Here is a 20,633-nt window from a genome sequence, read left to right on the forward strand (position 1 = left end):
AACCAGCATCCCTTGGTAACCCTGAGAGCCATCTTTCTATCAGACCTATAGCTCTGCTTTTACCCTTGTTACTCTATACTTTTTTCAAGTCCTGCATATGCAACATGCCCTCTGTCTAAACACGAATTCTTTTAATCATTTGAATATTGGATAATGGAGGTCAAAGTCCAGAATCCTAGAGAAAACCAAAGTGAATTGCATTAAAAAATTAACCTGCATCTATACTGAATTTCTACTTTGCACACAGGCAAAATACTTATGAGTTGCAGTTAGAAGATCACCAGAGCTCTGTCTGCTGAAATATATCAGTGGATGTCCCCTGCAAGTCACATGAGAGTTCAGGGGACCAGGCCCGGCTCTTCCCATGAAATAGCTGTGTGACCTCGGCCAAAGATATGTCACCTCTCCACAACTCAGCTCCATCCTACTAAAACAAGAAAGATGAGCTGGTGATCCTGGAGGTCCCTTGGCGTGTTAATATTTCATGACCCTTGGCTTCATCTTTGACCAGGGTCTTTCTTTGTAAGTCTCCAAATTCAAGCTGCTGAGATGTTTCTTAATCTCAAGAGTTTTCCCCATGAGATGATGCGACATGTCTTGGAATAGTTCTAAGCGTTATATTCAAACTGTAGGAAAAAGGCTGCAAGATAGAAAGCCGTCCCCCACTGATGATTCTAAGAAGTCAGATGTGAAATGCTGGGTCTTGAAATGAATCTCCAGAAGGAAACATGACCCCCAAATACTATCACTTTTACAAGAACTCCAGAAATCTTTAGGGACCCCAGGCCAATTTGGTGATCACACAATCTTGCATGAATCTACCGACTCAGTCTCTCAAAAAGGATTCAGTTGTTCCTTGTTATTGGCTGAAGCGTCTCCAGACACTGACCATGATACACAGTAATTTAAGGTGTGAATAATCTAGTGAGGAAGAGCAGACACCCACACATGAGTCAGAGAAATAAAGTGCTAGGCAACACATGATTAAAGCATCCATATTCATAGGCGGGCTACCAAGGATAAAAGAACAGAACCTTTCCTTTTTCAAGGGAGAATCTTATTAGAAAGACGGCTGATAAAGGGAATTGTTGATCAAGGGAAGAAGCACGCATTAGAAACTAGAACATGGAATCAACATGGTACCACCTGTCCAGTGCCAGCTTTGTGATCACATCACCTGCCACCAGCATCCCACAAAGGGCCCTGTGCTTAGTCTAAGGCTGTGTGGTCACCACCTGAAATTGTAACCATTTACAGGGCCTCACATTATAATTCTGCATTGGGCTCCACCCACTATGGGGTGTACCCCAGAATGTCACCTTGTTCCAGGAGAGGGATCCTACTGTGGGGTGGTAAGAGATGGGACTGGAGAAGGAAGTGGGGTTCATAGACAGAGGGCCTTGAATTCTACACTGAACTGCTCAGACTTTATCCTGTAGGAAGATAGGTTATTTTTTTTTTCAAACTTTAAACTTTTTATTTTGTATTGGGGTACAGCTGATTAACAATGGTGTGGTAGTTTCAGGTGAATAGGTAAGGGTCTCAGCCATATCTGTACACATATCCATTCTCCCCCAAACATTCCTCCCATCCAGGCTAACATAACATTGAGTAAAGTTTTTTGTGCTATACAGTAGCACTTTGTTGATTATTCATTTTAAATGGAGCAGTGTATACATGACCTTTCCAAACTCCCTAACTATTCCTGACCCCCCCATCCCCTGAGGCAACCATAAGCCTGTGAGTCTCTTTCTGTTTTGTAAGTAAGTTCATTTGTATCATTTCTTTCTAGATTCTGCATAAAAGGGATGTCATACCATAGTTCTAGAAGGTATTTTTTGAGCAGCAGAGTTATATAGCAACATTGAGATTTGAGGACAAATAATCTTGTGATAACATGAATGGGGGAGACAGGGCTGGTGTGAAGACCTTTATCAGGATCCATTAGCAAAGTCAGAAAGTTCACTTAGACATGGTGAGAGCAGAGAGGAGAGGTAAAATTTGAGAAACAAATGGAAAAGAGGAATCACTGTGTCTTGATAATAAATTGAAGATGGAGAGACAGAGACAGTTGAATCAAATTTACACGACAATTTCTTTCCCCAGGCTTTTGCAAAAAAAAGATAAAAATAAAATGACAAAAACTAAAGCACTGTGACTATAATTATTGGTGGCAAAATTGGTAGGGCTGTCAGGGGCCTCTGAGGCAAGGCTTTCATTCGAGAACTTGGCAGTAAGGTGAGTGGGTGAACATTGTTCAGTCCTTCATTTTATTCACTCAATATTTACTGATCTCCTCCTAAACGTCTAGATACCACTTTAGACATTAAAGATCTGGCTGCAAATAAAGCAGTCACGGGCTCTGCCTATGAAAATTTTACAGCCTAGGAAGGGAAAGATGTTAAACAATTACAATTGTGGGTATATGATGAAAGGGAAGTGGCACATCATTTTGAATCAGAGAGACTTTTCTGGTCTTTTCTCCCAGGAAACTTAAACAAATAAATGAATGGAGTTGTTAAGCCCATGACACTTAATTTGCCACCTTTCAATTTCATTGAACTACAGCCGACTTTGTGTGTGTGTGTGTCCACATGTGAGCAGGGGTAATTTCCATTTCCAAAAGACTTGGCTTCCCTGATGAGAAGGGGGAGATTCTGACAGAGTGAAAGAGAAAATGAGAAGCAAGTGATACTTGCCTTCCATTCCCTTCTGAATGGTTTCCTACTGAATTACAAGGCAATGCTCTTTTGATCTGCTACAGAGGTGGGTTTTGTGTAGCCAAGATGTTCCCACTGGATGGCCTCTCACCCAGCCAGGCTGGGCTTTTCCCTAGAAATTTTGGAAATAGGACTGGGAGACAGATGTCTATTTTGGAGCTACAGGGAGTGGCCATTTTCAACCACATGAACTGGACAGATGGTGAACCTGGCTGACAGGGAAGCAAAGAGCCAGTGAGAGTGTGGCTGGAGGGTGTTCCAGTCCGCAATTCCAGCCCATCCTCCTCTATGGATCAACCACATTCCTGTTGCTGAGTTCCAGGAGACACCCCAGTATGCTTATAAGCTTTTCTGTTTAAGCTTGTTCAAGAATTCTAATTAATTTTCTACTGTTTGCAAACCAAGATGCTCCCTACTGATTAGCATTGAAGAGGGACAGCCGGTGGCGGTGGAAAGTTACCAGGACAAGCAAGCAAAGTTCTGAAACCTATTTTTAAATCCTGGTTCACTAATCAAAATCCCTAAGGTATGGACCCAGGGTTGTAAAGGTGGCCGAAACAAATACTGCAAAGCGTGGCATTGGCAGAGCCAGGAAGCCGGGATAGGCCTGTTGCAGGAAACATCTCTGAGAGGTTGTTAATGTTGCATCTTCTCTCTGTGGGGCCAGGTAAGGACCACAAGCCCTGGATGGAGCAGAGCATCAGCCAGCTGCAGGTTCTCCCCTCAGAAGGGGCAGTCGTATCTGTCTGTAACGTAGGCCTTGAACTTCTTTTTGTTGACCTCCACCCTGGGTTTTGGGCTTCCTGGGTGGCTCATCAGTAAAGAATCCACTCACAATGCAGGGGACAGGAGTTTGATCCCTGGGTCGGGAAGATCTGCTGGAGCAGAAATGGTTTCCCACTCCAGTATTCTTGCCTGGGAAATCCCATGGACAGAGGAGCCTGGTGGGCTACAGTCCATGGGGTTGAAACAAGTCAGACATGACTGAGCAACTAAAGAACAACCACACCCTGGGTTTAGCTGAATCGACCTTCAGGTACAAGCCCTGACTTTGACATCACTGTCTTCAAGGACACAGGCCAGTGGAGGGTTTTGTGAAAAGTAACAAGCAAGGGACTTCTCTGGTGGTCCAGTGGCTAAGACTCCAGGCTCCCAATGCAGGGAGCCCAGGTTTGATCCCTGGGCAGGGAACTAGATCCCACCTGCCTCAATTAAGAATTATCATGCTGCAACTAAGACCTGGTTCAGTCAAATAAAAAAAAAAAAAATAAGATGTTTAAAAAAAGGAAAGAAAGTAACAAGCAGGACCACCCCGGGAAGTTTCAGTGATGTTCAGGACTGGAAGCTGATACTGTCAGACACGGACTGCTGAAATAATTGCTCTCTTCCTGCCCAGTGGATGGCCTGTCACAGAATCCTTTCCTCTACCTGCCACTTCATGGCAAATAGATGGGGAAACAATGGAAACAGTGACAGAATTTATTTATTTATTTTTTTAGCTCCAAACTCACTGCAGATGGTGACTGCAGTCATAACATTAAGAGACGCTTGCTCGTTGGGAGAAAAGTTATGACCAACCTAGACAGCATATTAAAAAGCAGAGACATTATTTTGCCAACAAAGGTCCATCTAGTCAAAGCTATGGTTTTCCAGTAGTCATGTATGGATGTGAGAATTTGACGGTAAAGAAAGCTGAGCACCGAAGAATTGATGCTTTTGAACTGTGGTGCTGGAGAAGACTCTTGAGAGTCCCTTGGACCGCAAGGAAATCCAACCAGTCCATCCTAAAGGAAATCAGTCCTGAATATTTATTGGAAGGACTGATGTTGAAGCTGAAGCTCTAATACTTTGGCCACCTGATGTGAAGAACTGAGTCATTGGAAAAGACCCTGATACTAGGAAAGACTGAAGGCAAGAGGAGAAGGGGATGACAGAGGATGAGATGGTTAGATGGCATCACTGACTCAATGGACATGAGTTTGAGTAAGCTCTGGCAGTTGGTGATGGACAGTGAAGCCTGGCGTGCGGCAGTCAATGGGGTTGCAAAGAGTCAGACACCAATGAGCAACTGAACTGACTGACCTGGTATTTTCCAACTCTGGGACAAACCTCCCTCCCAGGAGCAGCCTGCGTCACTCGTGGGTCTGACGCTGTCTCGGTTGGGATACATGGGCATCAACCCACCTAGTGCAGAGGAAACAAGCCGACGAGAGCTGAGAGAAGGTGGCCTTTTAGGCCCGGTTGTCTACACTGTTCCTGCCCCAATCCTGGCCGTGTTTCTCAAACAAGGCTGAAAGCCAGGGATTCTTTTCGTGTGTCCTGTTGACATCTGAGCACACCCTGCTCCTCACCTTCAGAGTCCAGGTACGAATAATAACTGTTCCCTTGGCCACGTGTTACTCCGTGCACTGACATGCAGCCAAGGGGTCACAGTGACTGAGGACAGAAGCGGACCGTCCACCCATCCATGTCTGGGGACATCCAGAAAGAGGAGGAGAAAATGACCACTGGGTGATGGAAAGTAACCCTTTGTGATGAGGCGGAGAAGGGGAGCCTGGGCGCTGCTGGACTGGCCTGAGCGGTCCTCGCAGATGAGCACGGGGAAGAGGCAGGGACCGGGCATCACAGCCCTTTCTTCACCTCACAAGACATCCTGACTCTGCCTCCTTCGAGACACACGAAGGAGACACACGAACTCAGGTCAGCTTCCAGCGCTGGGCACGTGTCGGGTAGAAAATCACGGGCATGTTCACATGCCAAGAGCCCCAGCGCGGGCTGACCACGTGGTTGTTTCAGTGATTAAGCCTCAGGCGCAGAGTCGAGTTGTTTGAGAACGACGTGTGTTCACACAAACACTGCAAAGCGACCCTCTCCCTAAGCACCATGCTCTCAGCTTGTCAAAACATTTGAAGAAGACTAATTCAGGCCTCAAAAGGAATTCTCTCTCATGCAGCTAGCTGCCAGGTCTGTGAGCCGAAGGCTTTTATGTCACATTATTTCAAGACACTAGAGACAGGAGGAACGCGGGCCTCGAGTGGCCATCCCGTGGGGCTGACGACGTCAGGAAGGGGACAGAAGGCGCTCTTCACCTGCTCGCTGGTGGTGGGGATGGGATGAGGAAGCCAGCTCTGGCCAGCCTAGATGCCTGTGAAGAGCAGTACAGAGCAGGAGTCACAGACGTGGGCTCTGAAGCCAGGGGTGGGTGCGTTCAAGTCCCAGCTTTTCCATTTACTACTCGTGGAGTTTTATGAGATGTCCTTTGGGGCTGGGTGCTCCAATTTCTCCATCTGTGAATGTGGGGGGACAGACAGGGAGCCAAGGTACCACCCCCAGGACTGTCATGAGGAGTCAGGTAGTATAACATACTTGTGATGTGCTAATAGCCGTATACCCAGTAAAGAGTGAGCACTCGATCATTCTCGGGGTGCTCTACAGGACTGTGGCGCGTGTCCCCAAAGTCCTCCCAGTGTGGGGAGGACCAGCCGGCCTCGGGCCACGCCGCCATCAGAGCTTCCCACTGAGCCCTGCCCGCTCGGCCGTGGGGAAATTTTTTCCTCCATCGCAAACAGGTCCCTGGAGCGCAGAACAGCAACTCAGCAACTGACATAAACAATTTCAAACAATCATTTCAGAAGACAAATGGCTCCATTTGGGCATCAAGATCCCTCCCAGAGGCTTTCCCTGCCTGTTTATGTGTTCCGTGGCCTCCAGCCACAAGTGAATTAGGCGGACAGCGCGCTCATGCCCAGGGAGGCGGGAGGGGCCTGTGCCGACCAGCACCTGCTGTTTGACCTGCTTTCCTTGAAAGCTGATGCTGGGGGTGGGGGGGTTCTGGAGGAAAGAAACTCCCATTTCCACCTGCCGGCACCCACCCGTCATGGGAAACATTGTGAGTTACAGGGAAAATAGAAAATGTAGGTATATTACATTTTTTGTACACATTAGAAAATAATCTTGGCCCTGCTTTTTTTTTTTAATAAGGTTTTGAAACAAACATAATATTTCGGGACTTCCCTGGTGGCACAAGTGGTAAAGAAGATGCCTGTCAATGTAGGAGGTGTAAGAGAGGCAGGTTCAATCCCTGGGTCGGGAAGATCCCCTGGGGGAGGAAATGGCAACCCACTCCAGTATTCTAGCTGGAACATTTCCTATCTCTGGGACATTCCATGTTGCTGGGTTCTAGTTTATATGCTAAGACCAGAAACTTCTGCAGAGGGTGGTGCTTTACTGAAGCCAAAGGCTCCTTTGTTTTTATGCCTATTCAGCTCTTCTCTCTCCTCTCAGTAGAACTTGCTGAATTCCACCTCTCCTAATTCAGTCCCTTCTGTCTTGAAGCCAGGGGAGATGGCTGCTTCATGTGAAAACAGCTCTAAGCAGAAGGACCATTTATTTTGTTGAGAGTGACTGGCTTTGAAAAAGCCAGGCGTCTACCCATCGCTGCACCATCGGTGCTTCCCCGTGGCTGTGCGTTCCTCAGAGGATCAAGTGGCCAACTTGGTTCTGGGAGCTCGGAGTCCAGGCTCTGGTTCTAAATCTACTAAGTGACCTTGGGCAAATTTCTAAACATCCCTGACCCTCAGGTCTCCTCATCCAGATGACCAGTTTTGCAATCTCACAGAGTTGTTATGAAAATATAAACACAACGACTTGAGAGTTTAATTCACCATAAAAATAAAAGATGCTATAATTTAGCAGACTGCTGTCTGAACCCCAGGCACTGCTCCCTGCGGTCAGAGCTCTACACTTTGGTTTCAGCTTTAGACAGAATGACATTTTCAGTTGTCAAGGTGGAGGATCTGGGATCTCAGGGGAGCTGGAAGAACAGCCATGAGCCATGCTCATCCTTAGAGCTGATCTTGCTAAACCTTGCGAGATCCGGCTCTCACCAGAAACACATTAAGACCTGATCTGATGGGGCTGGTGCACTGGGATGACCCAGAGGAATGGGATGGGGAGGGAGTTGGGAGGGGGGTTCAGGATGGGGAACACATGTACACCCATGGTGGATTCAAGTCAATGCATGGCAAAACCAATACAATGTTGTAAAGTAAAATAAACAAATAATTTAAAAAAAAAAAAAAAAAAGACCTGAGCTGAACAACCGCCACCTCTGTCTGGAGAATGAAAATGATAACAATGTCTTCCTCAAAAAGTTTTTGTTGAAAGAGAGGGAATAAGTGATAGTATGTACATAAAACATTTATAGAATACATTGTAAACACTACAATGATAATGATGGTCTGTATTACTGGCAAACACCACCTGGGGTTGAAAAGAAATGAGGGACCTCCCTGGCTGTCCAGTGGTTAAGACTTCGTCTTCCAACGCAGAGGGTGCAGGTTTGATTCCCAGCTGTGGGAGGGCTTAGATCCCGCATGACTCACGGCCAAAAAACCAAAACATAAGGCAGAAACAAAAAATTCAGTAAACAATTAATTCAGTAAAGACATTAAAATGGTCCAAGGACATCCCTATTGATCCAGTGGCTAAAACTCTACACTCCCAATACAGAGGGCTGGGTTTGATCCCTGGTCAGGGAACTAGATCCCACATGCTGAAACTAAGACGCGGCACAGACAAATAAATAAACAAATAAAAATAAATATTTTAAAAATGGTCCACATTAAAAGATATCTTAAAGAAAGGAAGCAATGAGGAGAGTTAGCAGCAAATCTTATGACATAAACATCAGAGGCTAGTAGTTGGTAATTTACAAACAATATGATATTTTCTAATAATACTAAAGGTATTTAAAAATACCATACAACAGTCTATAGTATGTGGATGTAAGTAAGGATAAAATCATGAATATTAATCTGTGAATAAAACTGCTAGCTTTGTTGAAGTCTATAGACACATGAAGGCAAAAGGAGAAGGGGGCAGCAGAAGAAGAGATGGTTGAATGGCATCATTGATTCAATGGACATGAGTTTGACAAACTCTGGGAGAGAGTGAAGGGTAGGGGGGCCTGGTGTGCTGCAGCCCATGGGGTTGCAGAGTCAGACATGACTTAGCAGCTGAACAACAACAAGCACACCCTTGTACTAGATCAAATACTTCTTATTTGCCTTCTCACTAAAGCTGCACAAAATTTCCATGGAGCAGGCATTTTTTGGTCCCATGTTCTCAGATGGAGAAGAGGAGAGCTTGAAGAGCATGCTCAAGCTCACACGATCAGGAATGGAGGAGCCAGAATCTGAACCCAGGTCAGCGAGACAGCAGGGTCTGTATCACAACATACATCTTGGAATTTTCCAACACAAATTAATGGGAGGGGTTGTGAGTGTTCAGCCTCAGCTGGGGACCAGGTTTTCTCTGTTGTAGTCTGAATGTGAACATGCTCTTGGACTGGTGGGGATTTATAGCAACTTTATCTTCCCAGGTATTCAGCCAGTTTGGCTCAGCAGCGGCTCCCATCAGGAATCTTCATCTCCTGCGACTCCACAGCTTAAACGTGAACAGGCAAGCAAAGCTCACTACTAATTTACGAATTACCCAAGTTATTCCTGATGACTACAGAAGATACAGGAGACACCGGATAGATCATTGAAATAAGGAATAGAGGAATATAAGAAAGAACATAAGAAAAATTCAAAATGACTTATTGTCTAGACACCCAGAGATCATCACTGAGAATGGGTCTTTTTAGACTTTGTTCTATGCTTTAACACTTCTGGTAGTTTGTGGTATGTTTTGATCCCTAATTTGCTGAGTTTAAAATATTCCAACTTTTAAAGTAGTTTCTGTGTAAAGGGAACCCTCATGCACTATTGGTGGTAATATAAATTGGTGCCTCCACTGAGGAAAATAGTATGGAAGTTCTTCAAAACACTAGAAATATAACAACCAAATGATTCAGCAATTCCATTCCTGGGTATACATTAAAAAAAAAAACCAAAATGCTAATTTGAAAAGATACACACACCCCAACATTCACAATATTATTATCTATAAATGCCAAGATATAGAAATAACCAGAGAGTCCATCAACACATGGATAAAGATAAATAGATGAAGAAGACATGGTATTTACACACAGTGGAATATTACTCAACCATAAAGAAGAATGAAAATTTGTCACTTGCAGCAATATGGATGGACCTGGAGGGCATTATTCTAAGTGAAATAAGTCAGACAGAAAAAGATAAATACTGTATGATACCACTGATATGTGGGCTCTAAAAAATACAACACGCTATAACACATAAAATATGACAAAAAAAACAGCAGACTCGCAGATATAGAGAACAAATTGGTGGTTGCCAGTGGGGGAGAGGGGGAGGAGCAATATAGGTGTAGGGGATTAAGAGGTACAAACTGCTGGGTATGAAATAGCTTCAAGGATGTGTTATATAACATGAGGAATATAGTCAACATTTTGTAATAACTATAAATGGAAAGTAACTTAAAAATTGTATAAAAATTAAAAAAAAACAAAAAATAAAAGAATGCTTTTTAATTGCCATTTGATCAAGAAATGAGATAATATGTAACATTTACTGACATTTCTCTGTGTGTTTGGGGAGGGTACTAAATTTAAAACTGCCTTCTAGGGAGGTGGGGAGGAGGTTGAAGAGGGAGGGGACATAAATATACTTATGGCTGATTCATGTTGATGTTTGTCAGAAACCAATACAATTCTATAAAGCAATTAGCCTTCAATTAAAAAATAAATAAATTTAAAGAAAATCATCTTCTAATATTTTATGCCTCATCAGTTACTCACTGTAAAACTGAGTATCAAAAAGTTCCATGTGGAACTTTACCTCAGATAAGAAGCCAGACCAACCAGTCGTGAGGACAACAAAATTGAATGACTTCCTGAAAGGAGAGTTCCCAGAAATAGGAAAGTAAAAAACTGCTTATGGGGTATTTTCTAGTCATTATCTGTGGAATAGGGACATACCTGGGGGCTATTGAACTATATTTAATGAGAAAGAACTGATGACTTTGTACCATTTAAGAGTCCAAGGGGAAAGAGATGCAGATTGAGGACTGGATAACTTATTTGAGTGGCAGTTCAGATTGAGATGTTAGGCAAGACATACTGAGAATTTGAGAGGCTGTAATCACTGACCATTGCTACACATACCAAGTGATGACTGAGGTTCTAGATGGGGGACCCAATAAATACATTTTACAATATTACAGTGGCTTAATCCACGACTTCTACTGCTCGAATCCTACCGCTTTCTCTAATGATCTAAGGTATCTGAATACAGCAAACATCAACTGGAGTGGCTGAAATGTAAAAGAACTATTATAGTAGTATCTATAGGGGAATAGGAGAATTTATCTTCCTTCAACTAACAGGAGAAAAAAGAGAAATGATTCTTCCTTCAGTGGTTCCAGGGGGTACTTTGCTATGCTCTACAAAAATTAAAGTCAGGAATCAGCCTTATTTATTGTAAATTTCTGGGAATAAATGATACATCTTATTGTAACAAAATTTGGAGACCCTTGTGTTTTACCTAAAAATATTAATTCAGAGAATTCTCTGGTGGTCCAGGAGTCAGGTTTCTGCATTCTCACTGAAGGAGGTGTGGGCTCAATTCCTGGTGAAGGAACGAAGATCCCACAAGCCACGCAGTATGACAGAAAATTTTTGTTTAAAGCAATTCAAATCTAGTTAAGTAAAGCTTGACTTACCAGCTGTTCTGGATGATGTCAGGATGGAAATGACTGAAAATCACTGATTTAAACAAATGCTGTCTGCTCTATAAAGCTGAAAATCTGAGTACTAAAATCATAAGACTGAAAAAATCTTTTATTTGGTTAATGGCCGTTGCTGATGTCTTAAAAATCATATTTAGGACTTCCCTGGTGGTTCAGTGGTTAAGAATCCACCTGCTAATGCTGGGGACATGGGTTCAATCCCAGGTCCAGGAAGATTCCACATGCCATGGAGTAGCTAAGACCATGTACCGCAACTATTGAGCCTTGCTCTAGAGCCCGTGCTCCACAAGAGAAGCCACCACAAAGATTAGCCCATCACCGCAACTCGAGAGCAGCCTCCACTTGCTGCAACTAGAGAAAGCCTGTGCATAGCAACAAAGACCCAGTGCAGCCAAAAATTAACTAATTATGTCTATCAAACTCACCATTCCATGTGCAATTCACAAGCCACCAGATCAAGTGATCCTTTCTCACATGGGGAATGTAGAAGAAAGCCTCAATAATTCTACAAAGGTCTTTCCTTCACAAATGGCAGGAACCATTTTGCCAGCATGGAAACAGGTACCCAGTGAGCTGAGCTGACTTTCCCAAGATTGTGAGTCAGAGAGTGGATGTGTGGGCTCCTGCATAGTTCGAAGTTCTACCCACTGGAGAGCGGGCATGAGACTTCAAAGGCTGGTACCTGGGAAATACACTTGCTGACTTCACCTTCCTGATCTGGGCAGAGATGCAAGACAGCTGGTCACCATTCAATAGAGGACCAGTGAGCTCAAGCTAGGCACATGAGAACGAAGAAGATGAAAGACCACTTTATGCTCCAACATCTCCTATTCAGATTCAGCTTTTCTGAGATACATAAAACCCTATCTCTCCAGTTGAGCACTTGGACATCTGCTGTGCAATTCTGTTAATTCTCCGGTTCAACTCAATTAGATCAGAAACCATTAAGTTTGGTTCAATCCAATTTGACAAAATCTTACTGTGTCTATCATGCACTGTAGCAGATAAAAGAGGAAGGTCACTCTTTATGGTCTTAAAAAACTTACATTTTCATTTTTCCAAAGATCCCAGGTACACTAAATTGGATTCATTATTATCCTTAGTACAGGTCACATTGTCATCACTGACCCATGAATGTTGTTGTTCAGCCACTAAGTTTTGTTTGATTCTTTTTGACTCCATGGACTGCAGCATGCCAGGCTCCTCTGTCCTTCACTATCTCCTGGAATTTGCTCGGATTTATGTCCATTGAGTCAGTGAGGCTATCTTACCATTTCATCCTCTGCAGTCCTCTTCTCCTTTTGCTTCCAGTCCTTCCTAGCATCAGGGTCTTTTCCAGTGAGTTGGCTCTTTGTGTCAGGTGGCCAAAGTATGGAGCTTCAGCTTTAGCATCAGTCCTTCCAATGAATATTCAAGGTTGATGTCCTTTACTATTGACTGGTTTGATCTCCTTACAGTCCAAGGGACTCTCAAGAGTCTTTTCCAGCACCACAGTTTGAAAGCATCAATTCTTCAGCACTCAGCCTTATTTATGGACTAACTCTCACATCTGTACATGACTACTGGAAAAACCATAGCTTTGACTATAAGGACCTGTGTTGGCAAAGTGATGTCTCTGCTTTTTAATACGCTGTCTAGGTTTGTCATAGCTTTTCTTCCAAGAAGCAAGCATCTTTCAATTTAACTCATTTGCTTAATAATCAGCATGCATGTTACCACCAATTAAGCTAAAACCAGCATCACGGTAACCCTTTTCTTCCCTTGGACCACATCCGTATCTACTCTCCCTGCATCTCCCACTCCAGAGGCAACTACTTTTCAGAATTCTGTATTTATATCCACTAATTCTTTTTCTGTTGTTCTAGTTGTAAGCCCCTACCCTTGACACTATGCCTAAAAATATATAAAAACATACACTGTTTACTTTTATTGTTGCTGAATAGTCTTTGGTGGGAAAATAAAATGTACTCATTCAAGGCATTTTTATCAGTGCCTAATCTATGCCCATCACTGTTTTAGGTGTCAGGGAAGAGAGCAGTGAAAATGAAGGAACAAACAAAAATTCCTGCCCTCGTGGACAAATAAACAAATAACCAAGTAAAAAGTTTAGTGTCTGCTGAAGTGGTAAGAGCTATGGATAATAATAAGGATGGTTATGTGTGGAGGGGAATTTGGGGGGGTTGCCATGGTAATGAAGATGCTAGGGAAGCCAACCCCCCCCCCACCCCGGTATATGAGGTGAAGGCAATGGTCTCAGGCAGGTGGCCTGACTGAATATTCCTCCAGTTTTTTAAAAAAAATTTATTTACTTACTTATTTTTGGCTGCATCGCACCAGTTTCACTCTGGTTGTGGTGCCCTGAAGCATGTGGAATCTCAGTTCCTTGACCTGGGATTGAACCTACATCCCCTGCATTGGAAGGCGAATTCTTAACCACTGGACTGTCAGGGAAGTCCTCCCCCTCTAGTTTTTATAAAAGATTTTAAATTCCTATTTAGGACTTGAAATATACTCATCTTCTAGGATCCAACTAGCTGTGTTGTCACATGGGCTTTTAGACAGCACAGCTTAAAAGAATCACATACAGAGAATTAGAGGGTTGGCTCTAACATCCCATGGGAGGACATGGGCTAGGTCTTTTTTGTTTCCCAAACAGACCCCCAGCTCCTAACAAGTCTCCATTACAATGGCAACAGGAAAGAGATATTCATGCATGTCTGTTGAATGAATGCATAAATACGTAACTCTCATATAGCATTTCTCAGCACCTTCCAGGTGGCCTGTGAGCTCCTTGGGGACAGCGATTATATAAGCCTCTGATGGATATTCCTGGGATGGGGCACTGGTGACAATAAATAACAGAGGTTTGAGGAGTGAGGTGGGGGAAGGAAAAGCATCAGAGTTTACACCTGGCTGGTGCGGAGGGCCTGTCAGTGACCTACGTGTAGAGATTAACCCCATTAGAGAAATCATGTTCGGAAACTGTGAGCCTCTCTGTCCAGAAAAAATTTTCCATGATGTGTCTGTCCAGCTAAACTTGCCCTCTGAGGTGCCGCGTGAATAAAGGTGAAACATGGCTGGGACTCACTGCCTTTTAGAAGCTCATAATTGACGTTAGAAATAGTAAAGTCTTCAGAAATTCTGCAATTAAAAATCCAATTTAATTTTTCACTATACTCTGCTTCCCTCTTTCCTTTTTTTGTTTTGATGTGAGCCATATTTTTCAGAAGCCTTTATTGAGTTTGTTTCCATATTGCTTCTGTCTTATGTTTTGTTTTTCTTGCCTGAGAGGCATGTGGGGTCGTAGTTTTCCAATCAGGGATCGAACCCAAACCCCCTGCATTAGAAGGTGAAGTCTTAATGTCTGGGCCACCAAGGAAGTCCTTGTGTCCCTTGAATTTCCTGCTGAACAACTTTAACATACTATGAAATGAGTCTTCTAAGGACCACCCTGCAGACAACAATGGGATTAAGGCTGGATAATCCATATGCAGGGAAAAGGGCTGAAGAACAGTCTGTAGGACAGAGACACGTGGAGGGGTTACAGTGAGGAATGGCATAGTGGCTGCTACTGTCATGGGCAGAATAATGTCTCCTTCCCCAGAGGTGTGCACGTCCTAACCCCTGGGTCCTATGAGCATGTGACCTTAGCTGTTCTTATGGACTGAACTGTGAACTGTGCCCCCCACATATCCACCACATACCAAATTCACACGCTGAAGCCCTAACCTCTGTACGTGATAGTTTTTTTTTTTTTAACAGACTTGGTTTATTTATTTTACTTATTTCTCTGGCTGGGTATCAGTTGCAGCATGCGGGATCTAGTTTCCCGACCAGGGATCAAACCAGAATCCTCTGCATTGGAAGACTGGAGTCTTAACCACTGGACCATCAGGGATGGCCTTGGAGATGAAGCCTTTGGGAATAATTAGGTTTAGACGAGGACTCGATAGTGGGGCCCTCATGATGAGATCAGGGTCCTTGTGAGAAGAGATGAGAGAGCTCACTGTCTATCTGCCTGTCTTTCTCTCTGCCATGTGAGGACACAGTGAGAAAATGACCGTCTGCAAGCCAGGGAGAGAACTCTGACCAGAAAATCACCATGATGGTAATGTTGGACTTCCAGCCCCCAGAGAAATTAAAATGTCTGTTGTTTTGCTATCCAGGCTATGGTGTTTTGTTCTCACAAAATACCAAATTATGAAAAGAACACTGAACATATGAAGCAATTGAAAAGACTGCCTTCAGAATCATCTTAGAATAATAATGGGCTAATCATAAAGTCAGAGCTTCCCTGGTGGCTCAGTGGTAAAGAACCCGCCTGCCAAAGCAGGAGACGTGGGTTCTATCCCTGAGTTGGGAAGATCCCCTGGAGAAGGAAATAGCAACCTACTCCAGTATTCTTGACTGGGAAATCCCACAGACGGAGGAGCCTGGTGGGCTACAGCCCGTGGGGTCACCAAAGAGTCATGCATGATTTAGTGACTGAACGAAACCAACAAATTATAAAGATGGCAGGTGTGAATTATTCATCAATCCACGCAAGAAAAACTTACTGAGCATCTATTCTATGTCTGGTTCCCCAAGGATATGACAGTTAAAAAATGACACAGTGATGCTTTTATGAAGCTTATAGTCACCAAAACTTTACAAAAGTACCTGGGCTATTCATTTGGGAAAATTTAAAAACTAACTGCAAAGATGAACCACTCAAATCCTCTATTTTGTAGATGAAAAAAAAAAGAGATCTGAAGAGTCCAATTAAATTTGGTGAGTATACAAAGTTTTATAGCCCAGCTACCACAGAAAACGCAGAATGTCCAGTTTAGGTGAAAGTATATTCCTAATATTGTAACAGGCTAAAAAATTAATCACTGCTTATCTCAAATTCAACTAGATATCTTGCATTTTGATTTGCTATATCTTGACAACCCTAAATTTCTGAGGGATAGAGTCAAGGTCGTGGCAGAAACCAGAGTCCACCTTTGTATGAGCTGTTTGAATGGGAAGAAGAGAAATAGAGAACAAAGCAAAAGAAACACAATAGTTCTTTAAAAGGGGAACCCACTAATGGACCTGTCTCTCTCCTTTTGATCCTTTGTGCATGGCGCGCGTGCGTGTGTGTGTGCACACATGTGGGTCCTTGTGTCTTACTGGCACAGGATTATGGTATTAGAAGATTATCAACAGTTATACCGACTATAGATACTGACATGACAACTAGAAGATGAAATACAAGAAAATGTGGTTAATTCAAAAACAACACTAAAATGACTGCACTTAAGTAAACTGTCTATGATGTATGCCCAATTGACACACACCCCGATCACAATTTTGCTTATTCCCAATCTTTATATTTTCACAGAACCATAAAATGTTTCTCAAGGGTGGAAGAAATCACCTAGCTCAATCTAGACATTTACAGATGAAGCAACCAAGAGTCACAGGGAAGAACTGACAAGCCTAGGACCACCCTGTAAATGAATATGAATAATAGAACAGTATTTTTTTGTGGGCTTACTAAGCGCCAGGCATTTTTTAAAATGCTCTACTTGTATTACCACATTTGTTACAACAATCCTATGATTCTTCTCATTATTCAAACAAAACAAATTGAGGCAGAGAAAATTATGTAATTTATCTAAGGTTTCGGGTTATACAGCTGATAAGAAGAGGTACCTGCTAAAAACCCAGGAGTCTGGCATTCCAGTAGGATGAGCTTAGGTCACTAAACATGTTTGTCCATGTAAACTTTCATGTTTATTGCTCTGGTAGCAGACTTTGCTGTTCAATAACAAGGTCACTCAAATACAGTTTATAGAAAGACAGCTGGAAACTGTAATCTTAACGCTAGTTTCAGAGTGGAAACAGTTATCTGCTGCCTTATAAGCCAGTCCTACCATCTTACTATGATCAGAGAACAATTTTGTTTCCTTTGCTTTTTGAAACATTTTAAATGAAATACACCAGAATCTACTATCAAAGCAAACATTAGCAGTGAGATAGAGTTTTATGAGTTTACATTTTGAGCAGTCTGTGAAAGAAAAGGAAAAGAAGGAAAAAAAAGAAAACAAGAGAGAAAGAGAGAGAGAGAGAGAAATCAAAACAGAGAAGAGGCTTCTCGATCCATTGTTAGCGATAAAGTAAACCGAGGACTCTTGAAGAGGCCCTTATGCTCCCCTTCTGCCAGCCAGCCTTCTGTGTTCCCGCAGCTACAGCGGTAATGATCTCCAGGAAGAATAACCACACGAGAAAAATGATGTCTACTTAGTTTTACATTCAGTTTATCTTCTTTTCTATCTTTCAGGACATCATCAACTCCTTACATCTCAGACGACCAAACCACTTTGTCCATTTACAGACCCTCTGTTTCTCTGTTTATCGAAGTTAGAAGATTAAGCCTGCCTTTGTCTGCTTTGATAGCAGGTTTTCCCAAAGCAACACTTTCTGTGACACAAAACCATGTCCAAGTTAAACACACAAATGAACCAAGAACAACCAAAGTGAGGCTGCCATTGGAATTCTCAGAAGCTCCAGGGTCCAGGTCTGGAAGGTCTGCCTGGGAGACACAGGCCACCAACCCACCAAAGCAGGAATTAGGAGAACTGTCTGACTCGCCTCTGCACCACAGCTGAAGGAAGCATCGTTTGACAAGCCTGTTTCGAAATTCTACTATCAAGTACATCCCCAAATCCATCCAGAGACAAATCAGGCCCTCCCCTGGCCCTACAGGAAACTGGTGAGGGTGCATCTGAAATGTGTGGAGCTTCTCACAAAACAAACTCACATCCTCTGTTCTTCAGAAAGGTGGCAGTGTTGCCCTGCGGTCCTGACCAAAATGTGAAGTGGTGGCCGTGTCTCCGTGTCTCTAGCAGATTAACGGACCAGGCACCTCACCTCACCACGGAAAGGATGGATTTACTCACTGCAGAACCTACTGCCTCACAGACTCGCCCTGGCTCTTAGGGCGCTGAGTCTTGTTTCAGGGCGCTTTGTCTTGAGCCTAAGTTCTCAAGTTTTTACCTCGCTTTGACAGTACAGAGCCATAGAAAATCTCCATGGGATCCCACAGACATCTAAAAGCCAGGAGCACCTAAGGAGGTCCCAGAGGACCCTACTTTACAGCATCCACTCTTCTCATATTTTTTAACCTCCTTCCGAGTGACACGCTGAGTGGTCCCATGTAGAAAGGCTATGGAAAACTTAGCAAGCTATGCCAGCATCCTTATGACACCTGTTACGGGAAATGTTCACATCACAGTTTAAAGTAACTCACAGCATCTTCTGGGCTTCCCAGGTGGCACTAGTGATAAAGAACCCAGGCCTCCCAATGCAGGAGGTGCGGGTTCCATCCCTCGGTCGGGAAGATCCCTGGGAGGAGGGCATGACAACCCTCTCCAATATTCTTGCCTGGGGAATCCCATGGACAGAGGAGCCTGGCGCGATACAGTCCACAGCGTTGCAGAGAGTCGGTCACGACTGGAGCGACTGAGCATGCAGACATGGCAACTTCTAGGCAGAAGCTGTGCCATTTATTAAGCAGTTTGTCCCCACTTTTCTAAAACCAATATTCTACGTAGAGCTGCCGAGAAAGAACTGAAGAACTGTCCCTGCCTCAGTGTGCAGACTCGCACACCAAGGTCTTCCAGGGGCGAGTACACGCGCCAGCCTGTTTGAGGGGCAGGTAAAGGCCCGATCTCCTCCCCCACTCACCTTCCCTCAGTGTCCTCGGAGAAGTTTCTCTATCGGGACAGAAATTTGGGGGGGAAAGTCTCCATTTATAAATATCGGATGGTTTGGGAAAAAATATTTGTGGCACTAGACTTTTTTTTTTTTCCTACAGTGATGTCATTTTGAATACTTGGTGCGCTCCAAATTTGCTATTTTTACTTTCCCCAAGTGACTTTTTTTGGGAAATACATTTGTTTGGATTAGCTACATTTGAAGTGGCTCCTGTATGTAATGCCCAGCACCAGGTTCATCTTCTCACAGTTCTCAACTCTCAAACCTGAAATCCCGAAGAGCTCATTTTCAAGGTTATTCCTTTTTGGATGCACCCTCCCCCTCTCCCCCCACCCCCCAATTTTTTTTTCTAGTCACAGATACAGAGACAAAAATAAAAGGATTGGCCTTCTCACAAACCAAACCACGCTCTGCGGCTCAAAGCATTGACAACAGAAGACATGAAAGCCACCCCCGCTCCCCCAAGGCTAATAAAATTCTTGACTTCCCAAATGTGCTTCTGGGGGACAGAGGTGCAGGAACCAAGGCGGGCTCTGAAACGTGCGCTGGAAAGCAGTGTGCAGCTGAGACGGAGAAGAGGAGGAAGAGCTGGAGAAGGAACGCTCAGTGTCCGCCCTACCTGATCTGAACTTGGTCCTAATCAGCAAAGAGTGCTCAGACCCCAGGAGTGTCATGTTGAGTTGAGTCTCAGAGAGCCGCTGGTCCCTTAGCCAGACGCCCCCTGATGTCCACCAGGAACGGGCTCCCGGGAGCTCAGCTGACCGCAGTGAACAACCCAGAATACATCCAACTCTCCGCGAGCTCCCCCGGGTAGGAGTACAGCGGCAGCCAGGGACCGAAACCCGTCTCCCCGGGAAAGCGGCAGCTCCCCCCTCGCCGCAGCGGGGCTACTGCGGTCTCGGCCGGCGGGACCCTGCGCCTCCTCGGGGTCTGGCCGGGCGCCGCGGGCATCCCAGGCGTGCGCGGCTGATGTCATAGGCTGCCCGCTCCTCGAGCATCCCCACCCCACCACGCCTTTATGAAGGTCCCCAGTTTGCTATCTGATCCTTTTTTACTACTGACAGGAGCTCAACCAATCAGGAGCAGCGAGCGGCGCCCGGGACTCGCAGCCGCCGGAGTCCCGGGAGCGGGTCTGGACTCGGCCTGCGCGGGGGTGGGAGGCAGGGATGCGGGGGCGCGGGCGGGGAGCGGAGCCGGAGTGGGGGGGCGGGGAGGGGACCGGAGGCGCGCGGCGCCGGGCGCGTAGGTGGGAGGGTGAGGACCCCCGAGGAGGGGGCTTTCCTTGCCCGCAGCCTGGGAGACGGCGAGGGGAACGGCTGTAGGCGGTGGGTGTGTCCCACCCCAGGGGTACACTTGCGCTCCCGGGGCGCACGGCGCTCTGACAAATCCCAGCGTTCCCAGGGTCCGCACGCTCTCTCCCCGTCTGCAGAGGCAGAGACCAAACAAACATCCCGCAGTTCCCGTATCAAACCTGGACACAGGGCCACGGAAAAA

General features: G+C 44.7%; 1 protein-coding gene across 6 annotated transcripts in view; it reads right to left on the reverse strand.

Moving 5' to 3' along the window:
• MYOCD (myocardin) overlaps window positions 1–20,077 on the reverse strand; it is an 87,650-nt gene extending 67,573 nt beyond the window's left edge. For 3 of the 6 annotated variants that reach the window (XM_065910098.1, XM_065910097.1, XM_065910096.1), the window contains exon 1: window positions 19,759–20,077. In XM_065910098.1, coding sequence (XP_065766170.1) covers window positions 19,759–19,813 — 55 coding nt within the window. In that variant the 5' untranslated portion in view covers window positions 19,814–20,077. The remainder of the gene's footprint in view (window positions 1–19,758) is intronic. The other 3 variants (XM_065910099.1, XM_065910101.1, XM_065910100.1) reach the window with 3 other exon arrangements.
• Window positions 20,078–20,633: the final 556 nt, after the last annotated feature.

This window comes from Muntiacus reevesi, chromosome 18 (genome assembly GCF_963930625.1).
Source record: "Muntiacus reevesi chromosome 18, mMunRee1.1, whole genome shotgun sequence".
NCBI lineage: Eukaryota > Metazoa > Chordata > Mammalia > Artiodactyla > Cervidae > Muntiacus > Muntiacus reevesi.